This window comes from Spermophilus citellus, assembly GCF_964194105.1.
Source record: "Spermophilus citellus genome assembly, chromosome: 10".
Lineage (NCBI taxonomy): Eukaryota > Metazoa > Chordata > Mammalia > Rodentia > Sciuridae > Spermophilus > Spermophilus citellus.
This window is the reverse complement of record NC_138197.1, coordinates 126,511,636-126,537,399: the sequence shown is the minus strand read 5'-3', so window position 1 is coordinate 126,537,399 and position 25,764 is coordinate 126,511,636. Positions and strand designations below refer to the sequence as shown.

The 25,764-nt window shown below is 58.9% G+C and overlaps 1 protein-coding gene across 1 annotated transcript; it reads right to left on the bottom strand.

Annotated features, from left to right (window-relative positions):
- Nucleotides 1-976: 976 nt before the first annotated feature.
- CSF2RB (colony stimulating factor 2 receptor subunit beta) lies at nucleotides 977-22,678 on the bottom strand. The gene is made up of 14 exons (XM_081309724.1): nucleotides 22,590-22,678; nucleotides 16,190-16,434; nucleotides 15,270-15,393; nucleotides 11,852-12,042; nucleotides 10,252-10,409; nucleotides 10,008-10,176; nucleotides 9,385-9,520; nucleotides 9,076-9,233; nucleotides 7,283-7,422; nucleotides 6,510-6,672; nucleotides 5,963-6,053; nucleotides 5,722-5,779; nucleotides 5,042-5,145; nucleotides 977-4,399 (listed from the first exon to the last, which is right to left on the bottom strand). The coding sequence occupies exons 2-14, from the start codon at nucleotides 16,260-16,262 to the stop codon at nucleotides 3,313-3,315; spliced, it is 2,652 nt and encodes an 883-aa protein (XP_081165850.1). The 5' UTR covers nucleotides 16,263-16,434; nucleotides 22,590-22,678; the 3' UTR covers nucleotides 977-3,312.
- Nucleotides 22,679-25,764: the final 3,086 nt, after the last annotated feature.

Here is a 25,764-nt window from a genome sequence, read left to right as displayed (position 1 = left end):
CTGACCGGCTGCTTCTGACCGGCTGGTTGACTGGTGAAAAGTTGCACCACCTCTCTGTGCCTTAGTTCCCTCCTACAAACAACCAGGATGAGGACAGCATCTCCATCAGAGGATCATGAAGATTGAATGAGTTGGTCCCACAAATCACTGGAGCCAGGGTGTCCGGAACAAGCTCTCAACCCGTCTCAGCTATTTTCGGAGTGACTCAGTCTCTTCCTTAGTTCTGCATTCTTGTGACTAGCGGCCACGTGCAGGACGCCCAGGTAACTTTGAATTGATGTCAGCGAATGATTGCTTTCGGGTGTGTGCTCCTCCCTTCTCCTGGAGTTTTGCAGAAGCCCACCTGCTCCCCACTCTGTCTGCCACCCCTGGATCTCGGCAGGTATCCTGTCCCAACCAGAGCCCTCCCTCAAACTGACCCTGCAGTCACAGCCGGGCCCAGGGACCAAGTATCCTTTTGTCTTACAGAATCCGCCTCCTAGGATGCCCCTTTCCACCAAGGCGTGGACACAGGGTTGGGTTCAGTTTTACTTTATATTATTATGGGCCAGGATCTATGGGCAATGACGGGACTCCACCCTGAGACTCCGTATCATGTAAGAAATGCTCCTCCCGTGGGAGAGCCCTGCCTCTGTACCCATTAATAGTCACCTAGCATAACACACTGGGCAACTCAAATAGCAGCTCTTTTTTTTTTTTTTTTTTCTCCTGGTGCTGGGGATTGAACCCAGGGCCCTCTGCTTGCAAGGCAAGCACTCTACCCACTAAGCTATATCCCCAGCCCCTCAAAACAGCAGTTCTTATACCATGTAAAACTGTTCTCTTTGCTTTCCATTTTTCTTGGGCAATGCACCTTGTCAGAGATTGATTGTCTAGACGTTAGTGACCATTCCCTGACTTGCACTCAACTAGGGTAATTTTTTCTTTTAAAGAGAGAGTGAGAGAGGAGAGAGAGTGAGAGAGAATTTTTAATATTTATTTTTTAGTTCTCGGTGGACACAACATCTTTGTTGGTATGTGGTGCTGAGGATCGAACCCGGGCCGCACGCATGCCAGGCGAGTGCGCTACCGCTTGAGCCACATCCCCAGCCCCAACTAGGGTCATTTTGACCACTTCCCTTCTGCTTGCTTGCTGCTGTGCCAACCTGGAAAGTCCCATGGGAAATGCCAATGTGCCCATTGCGCTGTCTCGCTAACTGCCCAGTCCAGCTCTTGTCCCTGCTTGCTTGCAGCTATGTCAACCTGGATGTGGTTTTTGCCTTTAAATATCCTAAAATGCCCAGGGTGAGGGCTGTACCTTGCAGACAGTTATGGGTCCTACAGGGGGCAGTCCCAGCTGGCGGCTAAATAAAGACTCTTCAGTCTGGACAAACCTGGGACTTGGTGTGTTTTCTGAGTGACCTGCCCCACAACAGCATTATAAATATTTTATTATAATGTTCTCCTCTTAACAGTGTCCAGGCATTTGGGGATTTCTTTCTAATACATTCATTTTCTGAAGACTGAACTACTACAGAAGGCATCAACAGGCCGTGACGGATTTGAGGCTCGATGGCTGTTGACGTCGTTCACGATTCTCTTCAACCACAGCACAACTCTAATGCAAGGGAACCGAGGGAGAAAGGAAACCAGCACCCTCCCCCATGGGCAAAACCTATCACAGAACCAGGCCATCAGGACGGTGGGGACCGTGGAGACAGCGAGGCTAGGACAGGAAGCCCAGAAAACACAAAGTCCATTCCAGAACTTTCTGCCTCACAAAGGTGCATTTCAGACACATGGACCACAAATGGACAATCCAAAGCAGCAAAGATGCCCGGCTCTGTGTTGGGGAAAACAGAGAGACACACCTGTCTCACGTGGGTGGGTCCCAAAATACTTAAAATTTTACATGAAATGCTTAAAACGTAAAAAGAATTGGAAAAGATATAAAAGTCGGGCTCTGCCGTGGACAAGGCCTTTGTCAACTTGGCACCAAAAGAGGAGAAGGAGTTGGCGTCCCCTCGACAAACAGAGGAGCAAACACAGAGTGCACCAAGTTGTCCCCCCACAAAGTTTAGGACAAACAACTAACGGGGGTGGGGGGTCGGGAGAGTCACTGGCACCATGGATGAAAGGCCATCCGAGAACAGTTTTTAAAACCCCATCAGACAAGGAGAGGATCCCACCTAACAAAAACCGTAAGGGGCTTAGCCCACAAAAAATAGCAATGGACAAGATCCATCCAAAACCCTGTGCAAACTCGAGAGTGGTCAGGTAATGCCAACTAGGACCGTGTAATGCCATTATTATTCGTAGATCAGAGAAGCAAGGATTTCATAGAACCAGAACTCCCCAGGGTAAGGCCAGATGCGGAAGCCCCACTGTTTGGGGGTGGACAGTGGGAGCCAGAGTCAGGCGGTCCCCCTGGAGGGAGGGCAGCTGGCCTGGCCGGGCTGGAAGTCTCCTGGCTGCCCTTTGATCATCCCCCCTTTCCTCATGGAGCAGTTTCCCCAACTTCTCTACAGTTGTGGGTTCTGCAATGTGGGTTCCGGGCTCCCCTCCCCTCCCAGCCCCCATTTCTGTCCCTTCTATCTGGCTAGAACTGTGGCCACCACCTGGCCTTACCCAGATTTGTGAGTTCTCAACATTGCAAGGGCCTCTGGTCCCATGAGACCCCTACCCAGTCATCCCTGCGAGGACCAGCGGGGCTCCCCAGAAGCTCCCAGCCTCACATGCTCTTCCCGGCATGCCCCCTCCACCACACCATGTTTTTGAGTGACAATTGAGATAGGTAGGGGACTATCTGCGGCTGCTAGGAGGACTGCATTCCTTGTGCCCCGCCAAGGTCTGACCCCCCAGGCCCCATCTGAAACCTCCTGCCACCTACAGTTGGGCGAGAAGCAGGCTCTGTGCATCTGCTGGGGACATGCAACTAACATGTCCTTAGGCAGACTAGACAAGGCTGCACTCAGAAGAGGCCCACTAGGACCCCCGGATCACGCCAAAACTGAATCAATAAAAAAAGAAGAGTTTAAAAAATAAACAAGAAATCTAAATTTTAAAAAAATGGGAGGGAGGTAGAGTTAGAACAGCCCAGAACCTCAAAATCAGTTACCTTGAAAGAAAAATGTGTGTGTGTGTCTGTGTGTGAGAGAGAGAGAGAGAGAGAGAGCGTGAGTGAGTGCGCGCAGGTGAGCGGTGGAGAAGTCGTCTGGGTAGGACCCGACGCTGGCCTGGGCATCCTCCAGGCCCCTCCATCTCAGCATGGAAGGCCCCAGGCCTTGCAGGGATGACAGGGACGGGGCGGGGCTTGGGGGAGGCCTGCGGGCCTCAGCACACCTGCCCAGGCCTGCTGATGTCCCATGGAAGCAGGGACAGGTAGTCCTGATGCTTCAGGGACTTGAAGAGCTGAATGGCTGGCACGTGGGGCTTGGGCTGCCGTGGGTCCCTGACCTCAGGACAGGGCTCTGGGCAGGGGGGCTTGCTCTGGGGTGAGAGAGGCCCAGGTCCAAGGCCAGGGAGAAAGCAATAGTCACCCTCCTGCTGCAGGACAAGGAGCCCCTCGGCAGGTGGGGACGCCAGGGCTACTTCCTCCCGGGGCTCCCCTGGGCTCAGGATGGGGGTGCTGGACACAGGAGAGGCAGCACTGCCCGTGGGGGGCTGGGGGCACTGGCCCATGGTTGGAGGGAGCTCCACATAGCCCTCGAACCCTGGCTTCCCGGGGTCTGGGGCTCCAAGGGGCCCATCTGGTGGCCTAGGGCAGACACTGGGGTTCTGGACTAAGGTGGGGCTCAGAGGCGGAGCCAGAGAGACAGATGGGGTCCCCATGGGCAGGGCAAGAGCCAGGTCTGCCGTGGTGACATAGGCAGAGGCCACACCAGGGTCCTCAGGGTCTCCAGAGCTCATGGGCAGCGCCGCTGGGCTGGGCTTTGGGTCCTGTTCACCCACCCCCAGCCCAGGGGCAGGAGGGGCAGGGTCGCCCCTGGACTCCAGGAAGGGGGTCTCCTGGGCCGCAGGGCTGGGCTGGTCCTGCCCGTCCACAGCCTGGCCCTGCCTCATCACCTGGGCCAGGGGGACCAGCTGCACCTGTCCCCCAGGGGGCAGGCACAGGTACTCCAGGGAGCCTGTGAGCGCTGGTTCCTGGCTCTGGGGAGGCTCTGGCTGGCCCTGGATGTCAGGCAGGGAGCGGCTGTGGGGTGGCCCCAGGTAGGGGCCATTGAAGTCAAAGCTGGGCAGCCGGTTCTCAGCCCTGCCTGGGGGAGCTCCTGGGCCAGGCTGGGCGCCAGGGGGTGTCTCCGTGGGCAGCCCTGAGGCAGCTGGGGTTGTATCGGGCCCAGATGGTGGATGGCAGGGCACTTGAGGGTCCTCTATGGTGAGAGGTGACACCTCACAGTCTCCAAAATCCTTAGAGGGCACCCTGTGGGAGAACAGAGACAGCCATGGAGACAGCTGTGCAGACACGGTGCTCCTGCAGGAGGGGCAGGTGCCTGGGGGGCAGGACCATGTCCCTCCACAGCCAGCACTGAGCGTACGGGGAGCAGGCCCCACCAAGGGACACTGGACCGAGTTGATGTCACCAGGGATCACATGTCCATTCATGATACTTAGTTCAAGGTTGTCCACAGAGGTGTCGGACAGAACCCTGCTCCTGGCAAGCCACCAGGGCCAGGGCCAAGCTGCCTGCCCACGCCTTCTCCTTCCACAGTTCTAAGAGTGGTCCATCAACTCTGCCCGACAAAATGAGCAGCCACCACAGGGCTGAGGCCTGCGGCTAATGTCCCTCAGCCACCCAGTGAACCCACTGAAGTGTGGTACCTCCCTGGACAGGAGGGCAGGAGAGGTCATCGGCTCCAGGGCCCTGCCTCGCTCCGGCCTCTAACCTGGCAGACAGGAAGTTCTGCCTGATGTCCACCTGGGTGCCTCCTGCTTCAGTGCAACTCACCTCTGTGGGTCCCTTCACAGTGAGCCCAGGACACCGCCCGAGACTCCTGACACACACTATGCACTGTCCCAACTGGATCCCCAGAGGCCCAGGGCCACCGCAGAGCCACACACTCACCTCTCCTGCTCAGGGAAGAGGCTGTCCCAGGGCCCCTGGGCAGGCGGGCTCCTGCTGGGGGCAGCCCACAGGCTGGGTGTGGGCCCGAGGCCTGCACCCCTGTTCTGGAAGGGAAAGGACAGGGTGCCTGTGGGTGGGGGCGGGAAGGCGGGCGGGCTGCAGGACAGTGAGGGGAAGGGGCCTCGGCGAGCCCAGACCTGGGGGGACCTGCAGGTGGTCAGGACGCCCCGGCCTCCTGGCACCAGGAGAGGGCGGCCCAGGGGGCTGTGAGTCCCCAGGTGCCGAGCTCCCTGGGACGGGGAGCCTGTTCCCAGGCTCCTCCCACCTGGGCGTCCCCACACTCTCCCTGTCCTCCCGCACTCTGCACCAGGCCCCCACAGCAGAGCTGCCCTGTGACCTGACCACAGGACTCCTGGCCCCAGGCACCGTGTCCCCAGGTGGTCGCCCCCTGAGAAGCCCAGCTTCATACCCCCCCAGGCACCCTCCCATGGGGCCTGTCTCCAGGGCAGGGCTGCTGTCCCTGCAGGTGTCCAGGGGCAGCTCCCTGCTGGCCAGGCCCTCCAGGTGCTCAGGCCCGGCCCACCCACACCCTCCATGGCCCCCCACGGGAAGGGGAGGGAGGTGGCAGGACAGGGACAGGGGACACAGCAGCAGAGGAAGCCCCTCCCAGCCAGACCTACCTGGAACAGGTGGCTCTTGCCAGGGTTGGGGATCTTCTCCTTCCACTTCCTGTTCAGCCTGCAACAGCCACCAGGGAGGGGACCGTTGCCAGACACCTCAGGCCAGTGGCCCCCGTGCCCAGGAACAGAGGGGACACTGAGGTGGGGCGGGGGAGATGGCAGAGCGGGAACCGCAGGGAGCCAGGCTGTGCCCTCGGTGGCCCTGGGTCCTGGTCACCCACCCCACATGGAGGGCCCTCACCTGTACCCGTAGACGCCACAGAAGCGCAGTGCCAGGAGCAGGAGCAGGGTGACCACGACGAGGACGATCGGCAGCACCCACGTGGGCAGCACTGCCGGCAGAGGGGGGGACGCTCAGGGTGGGGAGGGAAGGCTGCAGGCTTGGGAGGGACCGGTGACCCCAAGGCCCTGCTGGTCAGGAGGGGCCGCGGAGGCTCCCTGCGTGGGTGGGTGGGGGAGGCCAGACCCCAGGAAGAGGAGGTTGGGTGTGAGCCCCCGCCCTGCTCAGTGTCAGGGTGCCCAGGGTCTCGGGGTCTTGCCCACACCAGGGCTGCTGGGGGGGCACTCCCTGGACTTGGACGTCCAGGTACCAGGAGGATCTGAGAGGTGCAGAGGGGAGCGGGCAGCTGGCCGGGGGTAGCAAAGGCCCCGGAGACTCTGAACTTCCTGTCAGGCTGTCCTGAGCCCTTCTCTCCCTGGGCCTCCTCCTTCCCCAAGGCCCCTGGGGCTTCTCCCGACCCCTCCCCCAATGGGCTGACCCAGGAGGGGCAGGTGGGCCCTGGACATACCCCACTCTGTGGTCCAGGAGCGAGCCTCACTCCACTCGCTCCAGATGCCGTTGTAGACGCCGGGGGTGGGCCTGACCCTCACCCTGGCCCAGTACCGGGTGGAGGGCTCCAGAGCGGGCAGGGCCATGCTGTGGGCGCTCTGCAGGGTCTCTCTCTTGCTGTCCTATGGGGGCACGTGGCTGAGGTGGAGGTGCTGCCCAGGTGGGGGCCACATCAGCACACCCCTCCCGCCCCAGCCCGGCCCCCTTCCTCCCCCCCATCCCATGGAGCCACGTGCAGCCCTGCACGGCCTCCTGCCCCCTGGACCCTGCTCCAGCGTCTATGTAGCACAGCGGTCCACCAGGGCCGGGACCCTGCTCTCAGCCCCGGGGGAGCACCAGGCCCAGGCCCTGGGGACCTCCTGGCCCACCCCCTGGAGACGCCCAGCCCGCAGGTGGTCATCATGGCTGCTCCAGAGACACAGTGCAGTGGGCCAGTCTAGCCCTGAGGTGGGCGCTCAGGAGTCTGGAACCTTCTCCTGGCTCCACCGTCCCAGCGTCTCGGCCGGCCCTGGGGGTCTCAGCCCCGCTGTATCCCAGCGGGCTCTCAGGGGACCTCGCCCCTCACCTCTGAGCCTCAGCTCCTTCACCTGCTGACCACACAGGGGCACAGCCCTCACAGCCCAGTGGTGACCTCTGCCTGGTCCCCTGCTGGGCCCAGGTGCCTGCTGAGCTCCTTGGGGTGCTCTTCCCTTTGCTGCCGCCCCATGAAGCCCTCCCCGGGCGCAGGCTCACCCCCCAGTCCTCTGAGTCCCTGCGGTACTGGACCTCGAAGGTCTGGCCGAGGTGTGTGTAGTACATCTTCTCCACTTGCCATCGCAGGCTATAGCTGTCTCCGTCTTTGGTCACTTTGAGGGTTGGGCGCTCCATCTGGACTGGGGGAGGGAGACTTTTAGGGGTGGCTGTGACCCGGCCCCTGAGCAGAACATTCCTGTGGCTCAGGATGGCCATCCTGCACGTTGTCCTCCCCAGCTGAGGCCCCAGGTCCCAGCCATGGGGGCCTTTGTGTAGCCTCGTGTCACCATTTCCCTGGGGATGCCCAGCCTGACTCCCGGTGTGCAGAGGCCCACAGCCTGGCCTCCTCCCCAAGCTCGGCGTGACCACACAGCCACCTCGGTCATCTCCGGCCTGGCCCCATGCCCCAGCCACACACCTGCTCACATGAAGGGAGTTGCCCACGTCAGGCAGCTCTGCAGTGGAGCGGCAGAGATGAGACCTGACATGTGACGCCGCAGCTCTTGGCTCCCCTGTCCCCATGCTGCTTCAGAGACTCTCAGAGCTGCTCTGAGACCTGCTCTACTCTGGGCTCCAGTCCCTTGCGCCCCAGAGGGTAGGGACATGTCTGAAGCCAGCAGCGGCTCACAAGCGCTCCCCTGCAGATTCTGCCCACATTAGCTGCAAGGACCTTGGATGACATCGAGGGTACCCTGTCTCCAACCACATTGTGGCTCAACAGAAAGGTGAAGCCCATTTGGGACAGCACCTCCCACGGCCAGGAGACCACAAGTTGGGAAACTCAAAGGACAGAGAAAGCAGAAACTAGGTGTTGACTCAGAAGTTCTATGTTTCAGCCTCAAATTGCCTCCTGCTAGCTGTGAGACGTTAAGTAAGTTACTCGACCACTCTGAACTTCAGTCTATCAATCAGAAAGAAAGACAAATAGAGAATGCTCATCACCTAATGACTCTCGGGGGCTTTTACAAAAACAACGTGAATGTCTCCATGTCGCTAAATTATCCCACGGACCAAGGCCACTCTAAGTCCTTTATATATTTTGTGCACTTGAACCATAGGAGTCCCTTTGTGCAGGGGCAACCCCCAGAGGACAGGTGGTGGATTTAAACCCAGGTGACAAAGAAAACCAGCTACTGCCTTTGTCAGGCCTGAAGAGCAAATGGAAAGCCAGGCTCAACGGCACAGGCCTGCAGTCCTAGTGACCTGGGAGGCTGAAGCAGGAGGATCACAGGTTCAAGGCCAGCCTCAGAAAGCAACTTAGAAAGACCCTGTCCCAAAGAACACCAAGGGCTGGGGAGGTGGCTCAGTGGTAAGTGCCCCTGGGTGCAACCCTGGTCACAAATATAAAAAATAAAAGACAGCTGAACTCGGCCATCATGTGGAGCGGACCCTTGCATGGGGGTCCCTGCTATGTCACAGAAATGAGTGACATCCACCTGCCAGATCCCAGTCCTTCTGCACAAACTCGAACCCCCAATGGAAACGGAAATCACAGATCACGATTTAGAGGAGAACTTGGACATTAGTCAGGTCAAAACTCCAATCCGGGTCTGGAAGGGGGATTTGGGGTGGGGAGCAGAGGGGGTCTGAGGGGGCCAGGAGAGGAGAGAGCCGGGCACCAGGGGCCTGGCTGACAGAGCAGAGCACTTTTGCTCACAGGACCCCATTCCCTCTCAAGGGAGAACCGCAGGCCAGGTCAGGGGTACCGTGCACATGCCCAGGGTCACACTGGGGTGACTGCATTCATGGGGAGGACCAGCCGACAGGCACCCCACAAGCCGGGGCCAACTCACTGTTGTCGGAGCTCTTGATGAACCTCCCCTCGCTCCGCGGACGGACAGAGACGACGTACAGGCCGCGGGCCCCAGGGTCGGGCACCGGGATCTGGCACCGGAGCCGGGTGTACAGGCCGCTGAGCTCCTCCTTCAGCACCGGGGAACATTCCTCCTCCCTGAGGGCAGGGACAGGGAGGGACACAGGGGGCCCAGGGGACAGCTGAGACCTGGGCTGAGTCCCAGCGTCCACCATGCCCCAGGGACAGGAGGAGGCCTGGCCAGGGCAAGGCCAGAGCAGGGAAGGACGGAGAGGGGACGGACACTCACTGTGCCTCTGGGCTGGACGCGTAGAAGAGGCCGAAGGAGACGGAGCTGGTCACGGGGGACCTGACCTCCCAGGAGCAGCCCAGGGTGTGGGCCCCGTCGAAGACACACTGTAGGTTCCGGGGCTGGGCCTCGTCCCCTGGAGGGACACAGCCCTCGGTCAGTGCCCTTCCTCCCTCCAGAGCTCTGGGGACACCAGGTGACAGAGCACAAGGGACCCCAGGCTTTGGGGCAGCAAGCATGGGCTTGAGCCTTGGCCTGCAGCTGCCAGGTGCCCACAGCCCAGAGGCCGTGGGACGTCCACCCATCCCTGAGGCAGGGACGGGCTCCAAGCCTCCTCGTGTGGGGACAGGACACAGAGACGGGACCAGCCCTGCACGTGGTGCTCCTTCACACACAGCGACCAGCAAGGCTGCTGTGACCATGACGTCGTGGTTGTCACAGAGAGCTCAGGACACGGAGCCCCAGGGGCCATGACGGCCTGGCAGCTGCCCGAGCACATGGGTTGGCCCTGGAGGCCCAGGACACGCAGCAGCAGGTGTCCGCAAGGCCTCGAGTGGACTCCTGGGCCCCGACTGCCCGGGAGACCCGTCCTAGAAGGACACCTCCCGCGTGGACCCCAGTACCTGGCTGCGAGTCCCAGAGGATCTCGGGGCTCCAGCGGCTGGGCCGTCCCGAGAAGCGCGAGCTGGGGGCCAGCCGCGTCCGCACTCGGGCCACGTAGGTGCTGCCGGGCACGAGGAGCTCTGTGCCCAGGACGGCCGGGGAGGACCTGGAGTAGAGGCTGGTGGCCTCCTGAGGGAGAGAGGGGCGCTGCAGGAAGGGCCAGCCTGGCGCCCCCCGGCACGGGCAGAGCTGACCCCATCCTACCTCCCAGGAGTCGCTAAGCCGCCTGTAGACCACCTCGAACTCCAGGTCCCCCTGCGACAGCCAGGGTGTCTGGGGATCCCCGAGGGCCACACTCCAGGTCAGCAGGAAATGGCCCCCGGTCTTGCTGATCTGGGGGTCCTTGGGCGGGGGCGGCTGGACTGCAGGGAAGGAGCAGAGGGCACGTGAGGGCCACGGGGGCCACCAGGGACGGGTTCCAGCCCAGAGCGGCCCAGCAGCATGGTGACCGTGGGCAGGAGCCCTGGCCCTGTGGCCCTTCCTCTGCAGAAACGTGGGGTGCAGTGAGCCATGTGGGTCCAGGGCCGGCTGCTGTGCCCAGGGAGCCATCTCCAGGGCCCAGCGGTCTGTCGGGGCCTCCTGGGTGACCAGAGGCTCCTGAGAGCATGGCTGCTGGTCCCCCGACTGGGAGGCTCACTGCTGGGAGGTGACTTTCAAATACCAAACCTCATGAAGGTACGTGGAGGTGTCCCATGTGGACAGGGACCTGGTCTGAGCTGGGGCCTCGGAGCAGTCACCAACCCAGAATGGCAGGGCACAGCACAGAACCAGCCTGTGCCCAGCCCCAGCCAGGAGGGGCACCCATGATGGAGGGCTGCGCTCCCCGCCCTGAGGCTGACGGGGAGTGGGGACCCGCCCAGGGCTCCCGCAGAGCACCCAGGGAGCAGCCTGGGGACCAGTTACTCCCCTGGTCACCCCACCTCAGCCATGTTCCCCCTCCTGGTCCCTCCTCAGCCACAGAGGACGTGAAGTGTCCAAGGTCTGCCCCGGGGAGCCTCCGAGAGGCCAGGTGCACCCCTGTGCCCTCCCAGCCCCTGCCAGCCTCCCCGATCGGAGCCAGTGAGCTTCAGGCTGGAGCGAGGTCCCTTCGGGCTGGACATCGTCGCCACCTGTTTCCAAAGCCCCTGCACCTTTCCTGCAGGGCTGGGGTGGAGCCCAGGTCCCAGGCTCACGAGGCGAACCCCGGCCTCTGCGCGACACCAGCCCTCACTTTGCCTGGTCTTGGCACCGACTCCCTGGAGCCACGGGTCTGAAGAGCTGCCCGCGTGTCCCTCAAGTGCACAGCAGACACAGCCTCACTGTGCAGAGCAGCCGCCTGCCCCCCAAGCCAGAGGGCGGCGTGAGCCCCACAGACCACAGCGTGGCCCCGGGACCCCGGAAGGGCTCAGGGACCACCTGGGTCTGCGGTGGAGGAAGCCCAGGGAAAGCGGACCGTCCCTGTCAGTGGTGACTCTGGCACTGCCTGGGCCTCAGGGGCCTCCTCCCCAGCCAGGGCTGCTGTAGAGGTAGGGGTGGTGACGAGGACAGAGGGTCCTGTCAGCGAGGAGCTTCCTGTGAAGCCCAGGGAGGGCTCTGCCTGGAGGGAAGCCCTCGGGCGGGAGCCAGGGGCCTGCAGGTGGCAGGAGCAGCAGGCAGGGGCGCGTGGGCAGCGTCCTCACGGGGCACCTGCCCTGATGCCTCCCTGTGAGGACACCATCTCCTGTGCCCCCAGGACAGTGTCCAACCCGTGGAGACTCCCTCCCTGGCCACCTCCTGTAGCCCGGCCACCCTGGTGCCCCTGTGTGGACAGGGGCCAGCCCCTCACCGTGCTGGGCCAGTGGCACCCAGAGCTGGCTGCCCAGCGGCCGGTCTGGTTGGAAGAAGTAGTAGTCGTGGTCAGCGAGGGCGAATTCCTGGTAGGGAATGAGGCACTTTCTGTGCACACACAGTGGAGCTGGGCAGTCCCCCGAGGATGTGTCCATATTGATCTCACAGGACACTGGCTGTGCAAGGTCCCTGTTAGGAGAGGACAGGGTCAGCTAATGTGCACTAGAGTCATCCATTCATCAAATGGATAAGGAAAATGTGGAACACAATGGAATATTACTCAGCCGTAAAGAAGAATGAGATTATGGCATTTGCTGGTCAATGGAGGGAACTGGAGAGTATCATGCTAAGTGAAATAAGCCAATCCCCAAAAACCAAAGGCCGAAGGTTCTCTCTGACGTGTGGCTGCTGACTCACATAAAGGGCTGGTAGGGGGCATAGAAGTACTTTGGATGAGACAATGGGGAAGGAAGGGAAGGGAGAGGGGATGGGAGAGACAGTGGGATGAACCGGACATCTCCTTCCTACATTCCTCTGTGACTACGCGGCCAGCAAAAGGCCACATGGTGTATAGCCACAGCCATGGGAGGTCATAGGCGTGGATGGACGTGTCGACACCCACTCTACTGCCACTCAAAACAAGAACAAATAAAAAAGACTCATCCGTTGGTCAGGTGTCACGGAGCGGCTGCCCGTGCCAGGGTCGTCCAGGGCCAGGCTATCAGTGAAGACCCCAGGTCCTGCCCGCACACGGCGGCCCTGGGGGCGGGGGCTAGGCCACTGTTGACACAGCAGTAGGGACAACTTCACGTGGACAGCAGGAGCAGGGACAAGAGGTCTAGGAGCTTCTGGGGTGGGGGCTGCAGTTCAAAGAAGGAGGGGACAGGTGACGTGGGGTGGAGCCTCCTAAGGAGGTGGCCGGGAGAGCAGGCAAGTCCAGGACAGGGGGTTCCCGGCAGAGAGGGCAGGGCCCAGCCTGCAGTGCTGCCCGCTGGTGCCTAACAGTGCAGGGGCAGGTGGCCTGGGCTGCAGACTGGCCGGTGACCCGACCACGCAGTGCTCACAAGAGGCCCAGGCAGTTAGCACGATTAGGGACCGACCCCCTGTAAGGAGTGGAGTAGGGGAAATGGGACCAGGCCTGCCCATCTGGGCCCTCTGCTTCCCCGGCTGTTAGTTGGCTGAAGTTCACTCATTATTGAGTTCGCGAGGCTGAGTGACAGACCGCGAGTCCCCACCAGCTTGGCTGCAGACAGGACTGTGATCAAAGCTACCGGATGCGTTAAAACCCTTCTCCACCCGAGGCTGCCCTCTGCTCCTCCTCTGATCGAACTTTTCCTGGGAAAAGAAACTAAAAAGACACGAGTCTCGAACTTCCCAATCGGTAGCCAGGAATGACCCAGGACATGTCGTGACCCTCAGGTGACAGCAGCCTGTGTGTCAGGAAGGCAGAGCAGCCTGGAACTTAAGACCACGCAGGGCCCCGACCCCAGGGCAACACTGCCCCCCAGTCCCCGCGGGAGCGTTGACATGGCCCCCTCCGGTCGCGATGGTCTTTCTTGGCCGCAGCCGCCCGTCCTCCGGGTCCTTCGTCATCCCTTTTCCCTGCTCCCACTAACTCCTGTGCATGAGCCGCGGCCGTGAGCGAAGCAGACCTGGGCCTGGCCGTGCTGGGAGTTTGGTTTCTCTGTGGGTCGGGGCGGATGTTGACAGAGAGAAGGAAGGGGTGGCTGTTTGGAGCAGGCTGTGACGGGCACCTCGGGGCTGGCTGTGGATGGGGCAGGCTGGGGCCACCCAGCGGCTCCTGGACGGTCCCCGTGATAGGAAGTGGTTTGCACAGGGAGGAGGGGTGGGCACGCCAGAATCAAGTGCTGTGTGAAGGACAGTTTGACAGCATCTGCGGAGGGGTCAGGTGCCAGCGGGAGGGGGGGAGGGCAGATCCTAAACCAGACCAAGCCTCCCCTTGCTCTGGGTGGCCGCCCGGCCCCACTCAGGGCAGGGAGACGAGGGAGAGGGGCAGGAGCGCCTTAGGGACATCTGGAGTCAGAGACACCTATTCCATGTGACAATGTGGAGAGGCAGGTGGCGGCCGTTAGCGAGGCCTGGGCGAGAGACTTCCACCTGAGAGGCGGTGCCCGCGGCCCAGGCCAGATCTAAAGGTTGGCTCCAGACATAAGAGAGGAGGCCCAGGCCCAGGCCAGCCCAGGCCCAGCTCACCTTCACCTTGAGATAAACAATAAATAAATGAAGGAAGTAGAGGAAGAGACCAACGGGGTGCATGGGGACATGAGGGGTCTGGGTGACACGGCACTGAGTCAGGTGCCAGAGGAGTGACAAGGACACGGTGGTCATCCCGAAGAGGTGCGTCCCAGAGCCAGACAGGGAGAGGGCTGGCACTTCCCTAGCTCTGGAGTATGGCTCACTGCAGGGGGCAGGGTGGGGACAGCGGGATCTGGGAAGGGGACTCATGGAGGCAGGACCAGTAACTTAGAGGAGAGCCATGGTGAGGGACAGAGGGAGGGGCTGGGGCTGCGGGGACGGGGCGCAGGGCCAGGAGCTGCCAGGGCTGCCGTCACTGTTGGCGTCTGGAGCCCGGCATCGGGCCACACTTACAAGGTGATGGGGATGAGCCTGGGGGAGGGCACCACCGATGGCACAGGGGGTGGGGACGGTGGTGACAGCCACGTCCTTGAGCAGTGAGACCTGAAGATCCAGGTCAGGGCTCAGAGTGGCTGGGACATGACTCCCGGCAGGGCCGGGGACACTGACCAGGCCAGGTCCAGGGAGGTGGCAGGTCGGGGAGCGGGGGTGGGGCTCCCCTTCCAGGCTCCTGCTGTCGCAGGGAGGGGGAGGGAGGGTGGCCCTGGGGGACAGGGGAAGGCGCATGGAGGACTCAGGAGCAGCCTCCAGAGGCCTCCCTGCTCCTTGGGACTCGCCCTGGGCTGTGTCTTTCGTGGTGATTGAGATCCCCAACAGGCCAGAGTGAGGGCAGCCACCCCCAGTGGCCTGTGCACAGCAGCCATGGGACGGGGGTGGGGGACCCTCACGAGGCGGTGGTGGGGCTGGGGACACTGCCTCTGTGCTGCCGCCTGTCCTGACCACCCTGTGGCCGGCCGGGGCCTCCCTCCTGGGCTCCGTCTCCTCCTCTGTGAACTGGGCCTGGTGTCCTTGCCCCGTCCACCTCCAGGGAGGAGGAACTAAGTCAGTGGCCACCATTAGCCTGGAAGGCTGTCTGTCCCCAGGACCCCGACATCGACACCAGCGCTGGGCCCGGGGGGTCCTGGGTCACCCTCCTCCCTTGTCCTGTGAGTGGTCCAACCCGACGCTGACCGACACGCCCCTCTCCACTCCACAGCACGGGGGACAGGCACAGTGACAGGGCAGGTCCCACCTGAGTCCCAGCTCCCAGGGCCACTCACCCATTCACCCTGCGATGGAGGGTCAGGTTGAGCAGCCGCAGGGCGTCCTGCGTGTCCGCCCACCTGCAGACGATGCGGCTGGTGTAGTTGTTGTAGCAGCGCAGCGTCTTCAGCGGGACGGTTTCTGGTGGGCAGAGCAGGAGGGGTCACTCCTGTCCCCTCAGTGTCCCTTGTCACCACCCCAGCTCCTCGGGGATGTGCAGCCCTGGGGAGGGGTCTCCTGCCTTCCTGCAGAGGCCCTGGGCCTGTGTGGGCTGGGGGCTCTGAGGTGGGGACAGTCCCCTCCTGACAGAAGCACAGATGAGCTGGTTCTCAGCACCTCAGGGCCCTGCCTCGTGCTGCTCCAGGTCCCTCAGGACAGGGACCTGCCTCAGGCACAGGTCCTGTCCCCAACCCCATGTGCACCAGGGAGGAGAGGCGGGGCCCAGGCCCAAGACACCGCGGGCACTGCCCGGCCCTGGGCCCTGCTCCCTGCCCTCAGCCTGCCAGGCTGGGCCTGGAGGGGGGACATGGCCCCTGGGGTCACCAGAGAAGTGAAGTTCCCCGGGGGCTGAAGTGGGAGAGAGCCCAGGACCCGAGGTGGGACCCTGAGGCCACCAGAGGATGGAGGGTCTGTGAGGAGGGAGGCAGAGGGGGCTGGGCCAACCTGGAGGCAGGGCCTCGGGGGCCACGCTGAGAAACGTGGGCAGAGAAGGGACCATGCCTCAGCCAGGTTCTCCAGGGGGCCAGGAGAGGGGGGACGGGGACATGGGGACAGGGGCGTTGCCCAGGGAGGAGGAGGAGGACGGGCAGAAGAAATGAGGGAAGCCCAGGGAGGATGGCCGGAGCCTGGCTCTGGGAGCTTCTGGGGTCCAGTGGGGGAGGGCCCTCAGGGCCCAGCAGTGAGGGGGAGGGGAGAGGGAGGGAGCCGTCAGACTCACCTTCTGTCCCTGTCACCCCCTGGCCCCAGAGAGCCTGCAGGGCCAGGAGGAGCAGCCCCCAGGTCAGCGCCATCTCCTGGTCAGCCCTGAGCCTGCATGTGGCGGTGCAGATGAGCCCTGCCTGTGGGCAGGTGGCGGGTCCTCATTGTTCCAGAAGGTCTCTACTCCTGTCCTTCCGGGCTCTGGGCCCAATCCATGTCACCGGCTCCTGTGATTCGTCTCTCCAAGACTTGGCTCCTCTGCGCCTACACAAAGATGTGTCTGCTGGGAGCTGCCCAGGGCCCGGCCCATGTCCCCGGGGGAGAGCACAGGCCCCGGTGTTGCGCCCTGAGTCAGGCCCTTCCCTGGAACCTCAGGGGCCTTGGGGCATTGGTGGGGCTCAGAGGCTTAGGAGACCGTGGTCCCCTGGTACCAATGTGTAGTCACCTGAGTTGACGGCACCTGAGAGAGAGGCCTGGGGTTTGCTGTGAACCGGCTCCCCCTGGCCTTCCAAGCCCAGCTGCTCGGGAGTCAGGGTTTGGATGCTGGGTGTCACCACAAGGTGTGAGCTCTCTGTGCGCCCCCCACCCCGGCTCCGTTTACCAGCATCTGTCCCACAGGCCGTCTGCCTCCAGTTCTCCTTTCCCTGAAGAGGCTGGGGATTTCCTCATTTTCATTACCTCCCCAGCCCTGGGAAGTACCCAGAGCAGAGCCCCGTCAGGGTGGCTCCCTCCTCTGCAAAGCTGTCTGAAACCTCGCTCAGAATACACGTACCACGCCGCCGGGCTGCCTGCCTGCCTGCCTGTCTGTGTGTCTGTCCCTCTGTCTGTCTATCTACTTGCCTACCTACCTGCCAGTGGCCATCATAGGGTCAAACTGTATTTTCCCTCTCTGATACAGGAAGAATCAGTAAGCAATGCGAAGGGATGAATATTCAATTAAAAACCTGCTAGGATAATTGAACAACCAGTCAAAATCTCCACCTCACACCACTCCCCAAACGGAGGCAAAAAGGCGAATCCCATTAAACTTCCAACCGTAGACGTGAGCCTTTGACCTATTTAAACTTAAAAGCAATCGAAGGAATCAGAGAGACAGAGACTGACCAGAGACAGTTAGGTTTGCAAAGGAAACCTTCTGTATTTTATAAAAACTAACAGAATCATAAAGCAAAGCACAAAATGCACACACACACAATGTCTGCACCAATATCCTAATCTGTCAGGGCTGCAGACTAGGCAGTTCATAAACAGCAGATGTTTGTTTCTCTTTTTCTGGGAGCCAAAGTCCACGATCAAAGTGATGACCAAATTTGGTATCTGGTGGGGGCTGCTTCCTTGTGGACTCCTCATGATAATCTCATGGGGTGCAGGGGGCGCGGTGAGCTCTCTGGCCACTACTCTAGGACCCTAATCTCTTTCAGGGGCTCCACCTCCCATGGTTCGACATATGAGTTTTGGGGGAACACAAACATACAGATCATAGCAACCCAAACGAGAGAAAACAGGTAGCTGTCTCCTACTGGAAAGATTAAGATGAACCCAGGTCATTAAAGATTGCAAATGAACACTCCCGTGTGCCCAGAGAGCTCTCCTTGTGCCTTGCGTTTGTTTATGTTTACCATTAGCCAGGCACCACTGTTGGCAGGTGTTAATGCATCTGCGTGGGCTACAGTTAGGATCCTCACTTTGCAGATGAGGGAAGCCGGGTAGGGGGTCCACACAGCAGGGGTCCACGCTGGTACAGGACAGGCGGGCTCAGGACTTTGCAGTCATAGGCACTACGTCGTCAAGAGGAGGTTGTAATTCCTGATCGCCAGTGTCAGACGGGTCCTCTCTGACCTAGACCAACTTGACAGACATCTCTACAGACCTCACAGACCAAAAGACAGGAAAACTTTGAGACCTGTAAATCGGCATCCTCAGGGAGACAGGAGTCATCAGAGCTATTAAAAACCCAGACTTATGTGCAAAAAATAGAACACGGAGTTCCTGGAGTGTGAAGATAGAGATCTGAATTTAAGGATCGATAACAAGCCAAATCCCAGAGCGAATCCCACAGGCAGAGACAGATGTTTAAAGATAGAGCACATGGCCAGGGGTGGGTGGGAGGCTTTATAGACATTGAGACCTGAAATCAGGATCCAGGAATTCCAACCTCCAGAGGCAGAGGCAGAGAGAATCTGCACACATGGAGGTCAGTGCCAGTGCCTGGCTGTCCCCGTTCTCCTGGAAACAGAAACCCAAGCTGGGCTTATTATTGCTGCACACAGTAAAGTTATATTCTTTATCCTTTCCTGCCATAAGGCATGGACAGGTGACTACATGTTGTCCAAGGAGCTGGGAGTAGAAGCTCTTTGTGTGTCTTTCAGAACTGAATGCTTAAAGGACTCAGGTGGGAAGGGGTCCGTTGTTGTTCTTCTGCCTGTCCTCCTTCCTCCAAGCCTGCACTTCAGAAGTGATGGTTGGAACTCCAGCAGCCATTTGGACCATGAGGTTACCTTGGGGATGGGAGCCATATGCAAGGACCATGCAAGAGAAACAGGAGCCTGGATTCCTCTTGTTGCTTTGGAGCAACTGTATCAGCCTGAGATGACCCACCACTGGACATTAGGGGGAAATGAACTTTGATGTTGCTGAGCCACTGTGTTTTGGGAATTTTTCACTTGCAACCCATCAGATACAGTTGCCAACTTTCCCAGGTCTTTAAAGGAGACAACAGTCTGCTAAGCAAAGAACAAGATGACTTTGGTTATTTTTTTTTTTTAACACAACAAGGAAGACTTTATTTATAGGGGGAGTTTGTAATAAAAGAGATGAGGCTCAAACCCAGGTTCCTTTCTACCAGTGCCATACCCAGTCACAAGCAGATTGAACTTTCCCATCTTCCCAAAATAAAAGGGCAATCCTGCGTAGACTTCCATAGGGAAGTGAACAAGCAGGTTACTTTCACTGGGACAAAGGTCAGGCTAGCAAGAGATTTCTCACAAGCAGCCCTGAACCCTAAACAGAGTGCTGTCTTGAAAAGTCCCCAGAAAAAGTCGTATAAACAAGAATCACAAGAGGCAAAAATGTTTCCTTTTTTTTTCTTTTTTCTTTTTGACATTCAAAGGCAGCAATATTTTGGGTCTCTTAAAGGTAAGGAAAAAAATTTCAGATCTTTTCTTTAAAAGTATTAATCTAGGATATATTTCAGGAAAGAAAAATTGCAAAAAAAAAAAAAAAAGAGAAAGATCACACGCATTGCTGGAAAAAAGAAACCAAAAAGACTTAAAGTTGAAGGAAGAAAAATTGTCATGGCGCAAGGTAAAAAGAAGCAAATGCAGGAAAACGATATTGAACCAAAACCCAGGGGACTTTGTCGTGGAAGTCAGGGGTGAGGTCGGGGCAGAGGGGAACTGAAAACGCCGTCCGGATCTTGCCTGGTGCTGGAGGGGCACACGTGTGCTCATTAACCCCAGATGCTGGTGCAAAATTTAAACTCAGTGTTGGTGTCAGTCATTAAGTGTAAGCCAGTGTGGCCGCGCACACCTGTAGTCCCAGCTGCTTGGGAGGCCGAGATGGGAGGCTGCTTCAGCCCGGGAACAGGAGACCCATCTCAAATAAATAAATCAACAAATGAAATTTAAAAAGTCACTAAAAATAAGGGGTGTGCATAGGGCCAAGCAGATGACTGAGAAGAGGTGGAAGAAGAAAAGAGAAAACCTAAACCCCTTACTCAAAATCCAACCTGCACATCAGAGTTCCTCAATTCATGAAGAGATTATTTGGTAGGAATAAAAACAGAAATAAAGAAGCAAAAGACGAATTCACCCCAGACAAAGCAACTTCACAGGACTACGTCACAAGGTTTCTTAAGGAAGGGTACATGGTGGCCAAGTGGGACAAGGGGACCCAGTGGTGAGACCCAGAGAAGTGGACGAAGGAGACACAAAAGATGCCCCCCAATACTTGCTAAGGCACAAATCATCCCTAAACAAACAAGCAAACTCACCCGGGGAAAGCTGGGGGGCGCTCGGTGATCCGGAATGTGCCAGAAACCCCATCCACGTCAGGGGAACCCTAGCGCTCTCTCGGGCAGATGCCCACGGAGGGGACCCCTCATCCACCTGCCAGGGTCATTCCTGCCCCCAGTGATCCCTAACTTCAATATGATCCCAATGAAGTTTCCCAGAGGATTTCTAACAGACTTGACCAGCCGATTCTAACTTGAAGTTTGCTCCGTTTGCCAGAAAAAATAATAGGGAAGGGAACAGTCGGACCAGAAACAGGAAAATCACCACGTGCGTGGAGGACGCTAGGAAGCCATACCTGGCACTGAGCGACAGAGGGACCTCACACTAACTAAGATTCTCAGATAACTAGACCATAGTGTTTTCAAAGTTAGATTATCACCTTACAGATGACCCATCCCTCCAAATACCAGATGGATTAAAGATCTAAAAAGGCAAAACTAAAATAAACCAAATGAAATAAAATACAGTTTAAAATAAAAGTGAGCTGGGCACAAAGTCACACATGGGACCCCAGCAGCTGGGGAGGCTGAGGCAGGAGGATTGCGAGGTCAAAGCCAGCCTCAGCAACTCAGTGAGACCCTGTCTCTAAATAAAACATTCAAAAGGATCTGGGAGTGCGGCTCAGCGGGTAAGTGCTGGAACCAGTACCTCAGTCAGTTAATTAAGTTATCAGGCATCTTTCTTTAATATCTGGGGTTGTACAAGACAAAACCAGAAATCAGAAGGTCAAAAATAATAATCATGACAGATTTGACTTATAAATTCACAAACAGAGCGTTTTTATACGACGTGAGACGTCTTGAACGTGGCAATGTAAAAAGTCGGTGAGAATCTGGGAAAGTGTCTCTGCCACAGGTGTGAGTCCAATATCAAGACGTCTCCTAAGTGATTCTGCTGCAAAGTGGAGCTTTACATCAGAAAATGGGCAAAGAACTTCCCTGTTTCCATCAATGAAGGGGCCATGAGCACATGGAAGACGCAGGGTCCAGCCAGTCAGGGAACGGGGGGGATCCGGCAACGGGGAGAGACATGGGACATCCATGACATGAGACAAAATGAAAGGGTCAATGATTTCCCTAAAGGGGCCTGTCAGGCACATCTGTGCTCGTGTGCGTGTGGGTCCAGCCACTGGGGACGATTGGACGGTTCCTATCAACATTTCAGGCTCACGACCAAGATCTGCCCAGTAACTGATGCTCCTGGGAATGCAGGCTCCAGAGTCCCCTGGGTGGGGTGGAACAGTCAGCCACAGCCTCAGCATCTATGATAAGGGGCGAGCTGGGGGCGAGGCCCCGCACTGACCACCTCTCAGGGCTCATTCGCGAGGTAGAGCTGTAGGAAGCAGGTGGAGGGTTCCCAAAGCACAATATCACGTGGAAAATAATCACCACCCCCGGATCAGTGCGTGTGCCGGAGTCCCCGTCCCGTAAGAGGAAGACGGTGCGCTCCTGTCACACCTAGAGAACGTGCCCGGCAGATGACGTGGCGGAGGGTGGGACGGGGAACCAGGGTGCAGGTGGCTGTGAACTTGGCCTTTATGCTCCTGAGCCTGGATCACCCTGATTTCTAATAAGGCAGGGGGGTCGACTCGTCTGACAGGAGATCCGGGAGCTGCCTGCGGCCCGGGCCCCTGTGAGTACTGACCCCACACTGTAAAGCCGAGGAGTGGACGAGAGTGGCCCGTCGCTAACGGGCCAGGTCTGCTGGTTACAGGGCCATGTTAAAATCAGGAGGGACGACAGGAAGAATCAGCATCTGGTCATGTAAAATGCAACAGCAGGGAATTGAAGACTGGAAACTACCCGCTGGACGCCGGGGCCTGTCTGGAGAGGCCCCACAAACTCACAGCCCGGGTGGACCCAGCACCTGTCCCCTCGTCCCCGGGGGTGCAGCTGTGACAGGCGCCCCACACTGGCCGACCCACCTGGGCCCAGGACACACACGTCTGGGCCTGGACTGGACCCAGCCTCGGTGTTGTCCGGGAGAGCGGGAGACCTGGCCCTCCCCTCCCGGCTCTCGGTGGCTGTATGTCGCCAGCCTCCTTCCTCTCCAGGGACTCTCTGTCCCCTTCCTATTCCACTGATGGGAAACAGAAGCCCAGGGCAGAGGGGCGTGCCCTCCCTGCCACCCACACCCTGGTGACCATGCCGAGGCTGACGGTATGAGGTGCCTGACTCCCGGCTGGGCTGGGGAGGCCACTGCCCCGGAGCCCTCACATGGGACCGAAGGACGTCCGCTCCCCTGCTGCCTCCTCGCCCGCTGGCTGCCCGGAGTCTGGGCTTGAGTCCTCCCCAGATAAGTCCCCATCTCCGCAGGTCCCCAGAGCAAGCCGCCATCCCAGCTCCCTGTTGTCCCTTCCCCCCTGGACTCTGCACCCTTCAGCCCTGCCCCAGAGCCAGGCCCTACCTCGGTGCGTGCCTGCGACAGGCGGCCTCCTCCCGGAGCCTCCGGCAGCAGTGAGCCCCGAGCTTCCTATTTATTTGAGCTGTCGGTCGGGAAACAGAAGCAGAAAGAGGAAGCGAGGTGCTGCTGGGGGGGGGGGCGCCTTTCGCAAACAGGACGGCTTCTCAGAACTGTGACAGGGCATGTGACATCTGTCTCTGCTGGGCAGACCCCCCTGTTAACTCCTACTCAGTTCTGTGGGGCCTCCTCCAGGCAGCCATCCCAGACTGCCCCAGCGGGGAGCAGAGGGAGGCGTCCAGACCACAGCAGCAGCAGGTGGGCGCCTGAGGCCAGGCAGACCGGGGCTGGACTCTGAGTCCAGTGCTTCTCAGAGTGTGACCTTGTGCACATCACCTGCAGGTGACCTCTCCCCGCTGCGGGACCCCCATCGGTTACTCCTTGGAAAGGCTGATGAGGGAGCCCAGGGAGAGGCTGCGCGGGAAGACCTCAGCTCAGAGGAGACCTCAGGTCCTCCTTGGCTCAGAGGAGACCCTGGGCATGAGGGGCCTTGGAGGAAAGGGGAGATGGGTGGCTGCTCCCCGAGGAGCTGGCGGGGGGGGGGGGCTTGGCAGGCTGCACCCTCTCCAACACCTCGGTTATCCAGACAGACAAGGTCTCCATGCCACATGGCGGAGCCCAGGGTTAATCCCCAGATACAATGGACAAAGAGCACCGTTTAAACAGAGTCAGGGCCAGTCGCTGCGCCTGCCCAGCCACGCTGGAGTCTGAGGCCCAGGGAAAAGCTGGACCTGGGGTGGGGGAGGAGGTCAGCCAGGGGACCAGGCCTGGAGGGCGGGGCCTGGACGCCATTGACCTCTGACTCCCTGTGTTTGCCTTCCTCAGCCAGGAAAGGCCTGGGGCCCGGCCTGCAGCGCCAGCCCTGGCCGAGGAAGTGCAGGCCAGAGGGCAGTAACGGGGTGCCCTGTGTGACGTCCCCTCCCAGTGTGCCAAGTCCTGCGGATTACCCCAGGCTGGAGAGGACGGACTGTCTTGGCCTTTCCTCCTCCGGGCACTTCCCCTGGGCTCTGTCCCTGAGTCCTGAGCTCCCTGTTTGCTGGGCTGAGGCCGGGGACCCCCAGGCGCGGGCACAAGAGGACTTAGAGGCAGGGCCGGCTTCACGTGGCTCGTCCTGGACCAAAGCCCCAGCGGGACGGGGCTCTCTAGGCCCAGGGCAGATGTTTGCTGCTGGGAGCTCGAAGGCCCCAGGTGGCCCAGGGAAGGCCGGTCCCCACTGGCCACCAGGACGGGCAGAGCCCTCAGCAGCAGGGAGGCCGACAGCGGGTCTCACTCACGCTGACCCCTCCGTGGGCTTCAGGCTTCGAATTCGAGAGACCCCAAGAGAAGGCACCGGCAGCCCCGCGTCCGCCGAGGCTGAACTCCGGCCCCAGCGCCTCCTTCCCCAGCCCCGCGGGGCTCCGAGGACCCTGAGAGCCTGTCCTGGGTACCCAACCGGGACAGGCCAGGAGGCGGCCAGAAAGCGGAATAGTGGAACTCAGTGGTGTTCGGCTTTTAAAACGTGAAATTGTCCACGATCAAAAGACAGACAAGGGGGCGAGGGAAGGGCAGTGGGTGGGGTGCGAGGGCCACTGTGGGGACGCTAGGGACCAGGTCGCTCCAAGTGAAGGGTCCACCTCCTTCCTGGGAGTTTGTCCTTCCCGGTTCCCCGCAAGTCCCGGGGCCTGGCTCCTCTCTGTCTGGACTTCAGGTTTTTTACATAATTGAAAAAAAAACTACTATCTTTGCATTAAATAATTTAACATTTTACATTCTCCGAAGTGTGCGATTCTCAAGTGTGCAGGGCGGTGGATATTTATCCATCTACGTGCTCACACAATCCCCCACCCACACCAAGAGGTAGAACATTCTGCCCCAGAGGGGTCTGTCCTCTCCCGAGTCCCTGTCTCTCAAAGGTGACCGCTACTCATTTCTGTCACTGTAGGTCACCTCTGCCTGCTTTCTACAAGATTGTGGTGAAATATACAAAACATAACATTTACCATTTTCACCTGTTTTTTTATTTTTATTTTTTTTATTTTTTGGACCAGGGACTGAACCCAGGAGCACTTAACCACTGAGCCACATCCCCAGCCCTTTTAAATACTTTATTTAGAGACGGGGTCTCACTGAGTTGCGTAGGGCCTCGCTAAGTTGCTGAGGCTGGCTTTGAACTTTCCATCCTCCTGCCTCAGCCTCCTGAGCCGCTGGGGATTACAGGCGTGCACCACCGCACCTGGCCATTTTTACCATTTTTGAGGTGTACAGTTTGGTGGCCTTAGGGCAGACATACTACTGTGCAACTATCACTTCCATCTCTAGAACTTTCTCATCATTTCAAACTGAAACTCTGTACCCACTGAGTAATAACCCCATTCCCACCTGGAATGAAATTATGAAAACGTTATGGTAAGAAAACAATACCTGGGGAAGGGTCAGTTCCCCTCCTCTCTCAGCCTTTCTCCAGGAAGTTTAACTAACTCTGGCCACCTCCATTCTACCTTCTGTCTCTGTGTCTGACTACTCTAGGGACTTCATATAAGTATATAAGAATCTACAGTGTTTGCTTTGTCCTTTTGTGACAGGCTCATCTCACTTAGCATAATGTCCCCGAGGCTCACTCAAGTTGGAGCATATGTCTGGGTTTTCTTCCTTTTCAAGGCTGAGTAATATTCCCTCATAGGCACATACCACTGTTTGTTTACCATCAGTGGACACTCGGGTTGGTGTCCGTTCTGGCGATCACAGATCATACTGCTATCGCCATGGGTGTCCAACTTCCTGCTCAAGCCCCTGCTTCCCCTTCTTTGGGAGTGTTTCCAGAAGGGAATTACTGCTCATGTGTTAATTCTATGGTTAATTTTTTGAGGAACCTCTCAGCTGGGTTGTCTGTTTTTGAACTTGACTGGCATGGAGTCACTTTGTATTGGGCAGAAACAATATAATGATTTCAATTAGACAAACCCAGAGGTGAAGTTTCCTGACACCAACATGGTGCCTGAGCCTGCCCTGCTCTGTTTGTCAATCCCAACCCCATTCCCCCGTGACGGGCACCACTGCTGATCTGAAATCCTGGTCCAAAGACAACCTGCGACTTCCGGGGAGCCGTCCGATGGGCAGACCTCCAGACGGAACGACGGAGTGG

Excerpts from the sequence above, each read along its gene's own strand:
- CSF2RB (XM_081309724.1), bottom strand. The coding sequence starts at position 16,262 with ATGGCGCTGACCTGGGGGCTGCTCCTCCTGGCCCTGCAGGCTCTCTGG. Across the intron at positions 5,146-5,721 it reads GCAAGAGCCACCTGTTCCAG|AACAGGGGTGCAGGCCTCGG; the intron begins GTAGGTCTGGCT and ends TTTCCCTTCCAG. Across the intron at positions 4,400-5,041 it reads CTCTTCCCTGAGCAGGAGAG|GGTGCCCTCTAAGGATTTTG; the intron begins GTGAGTGTGTGG and ends GTTCTCCCACAG.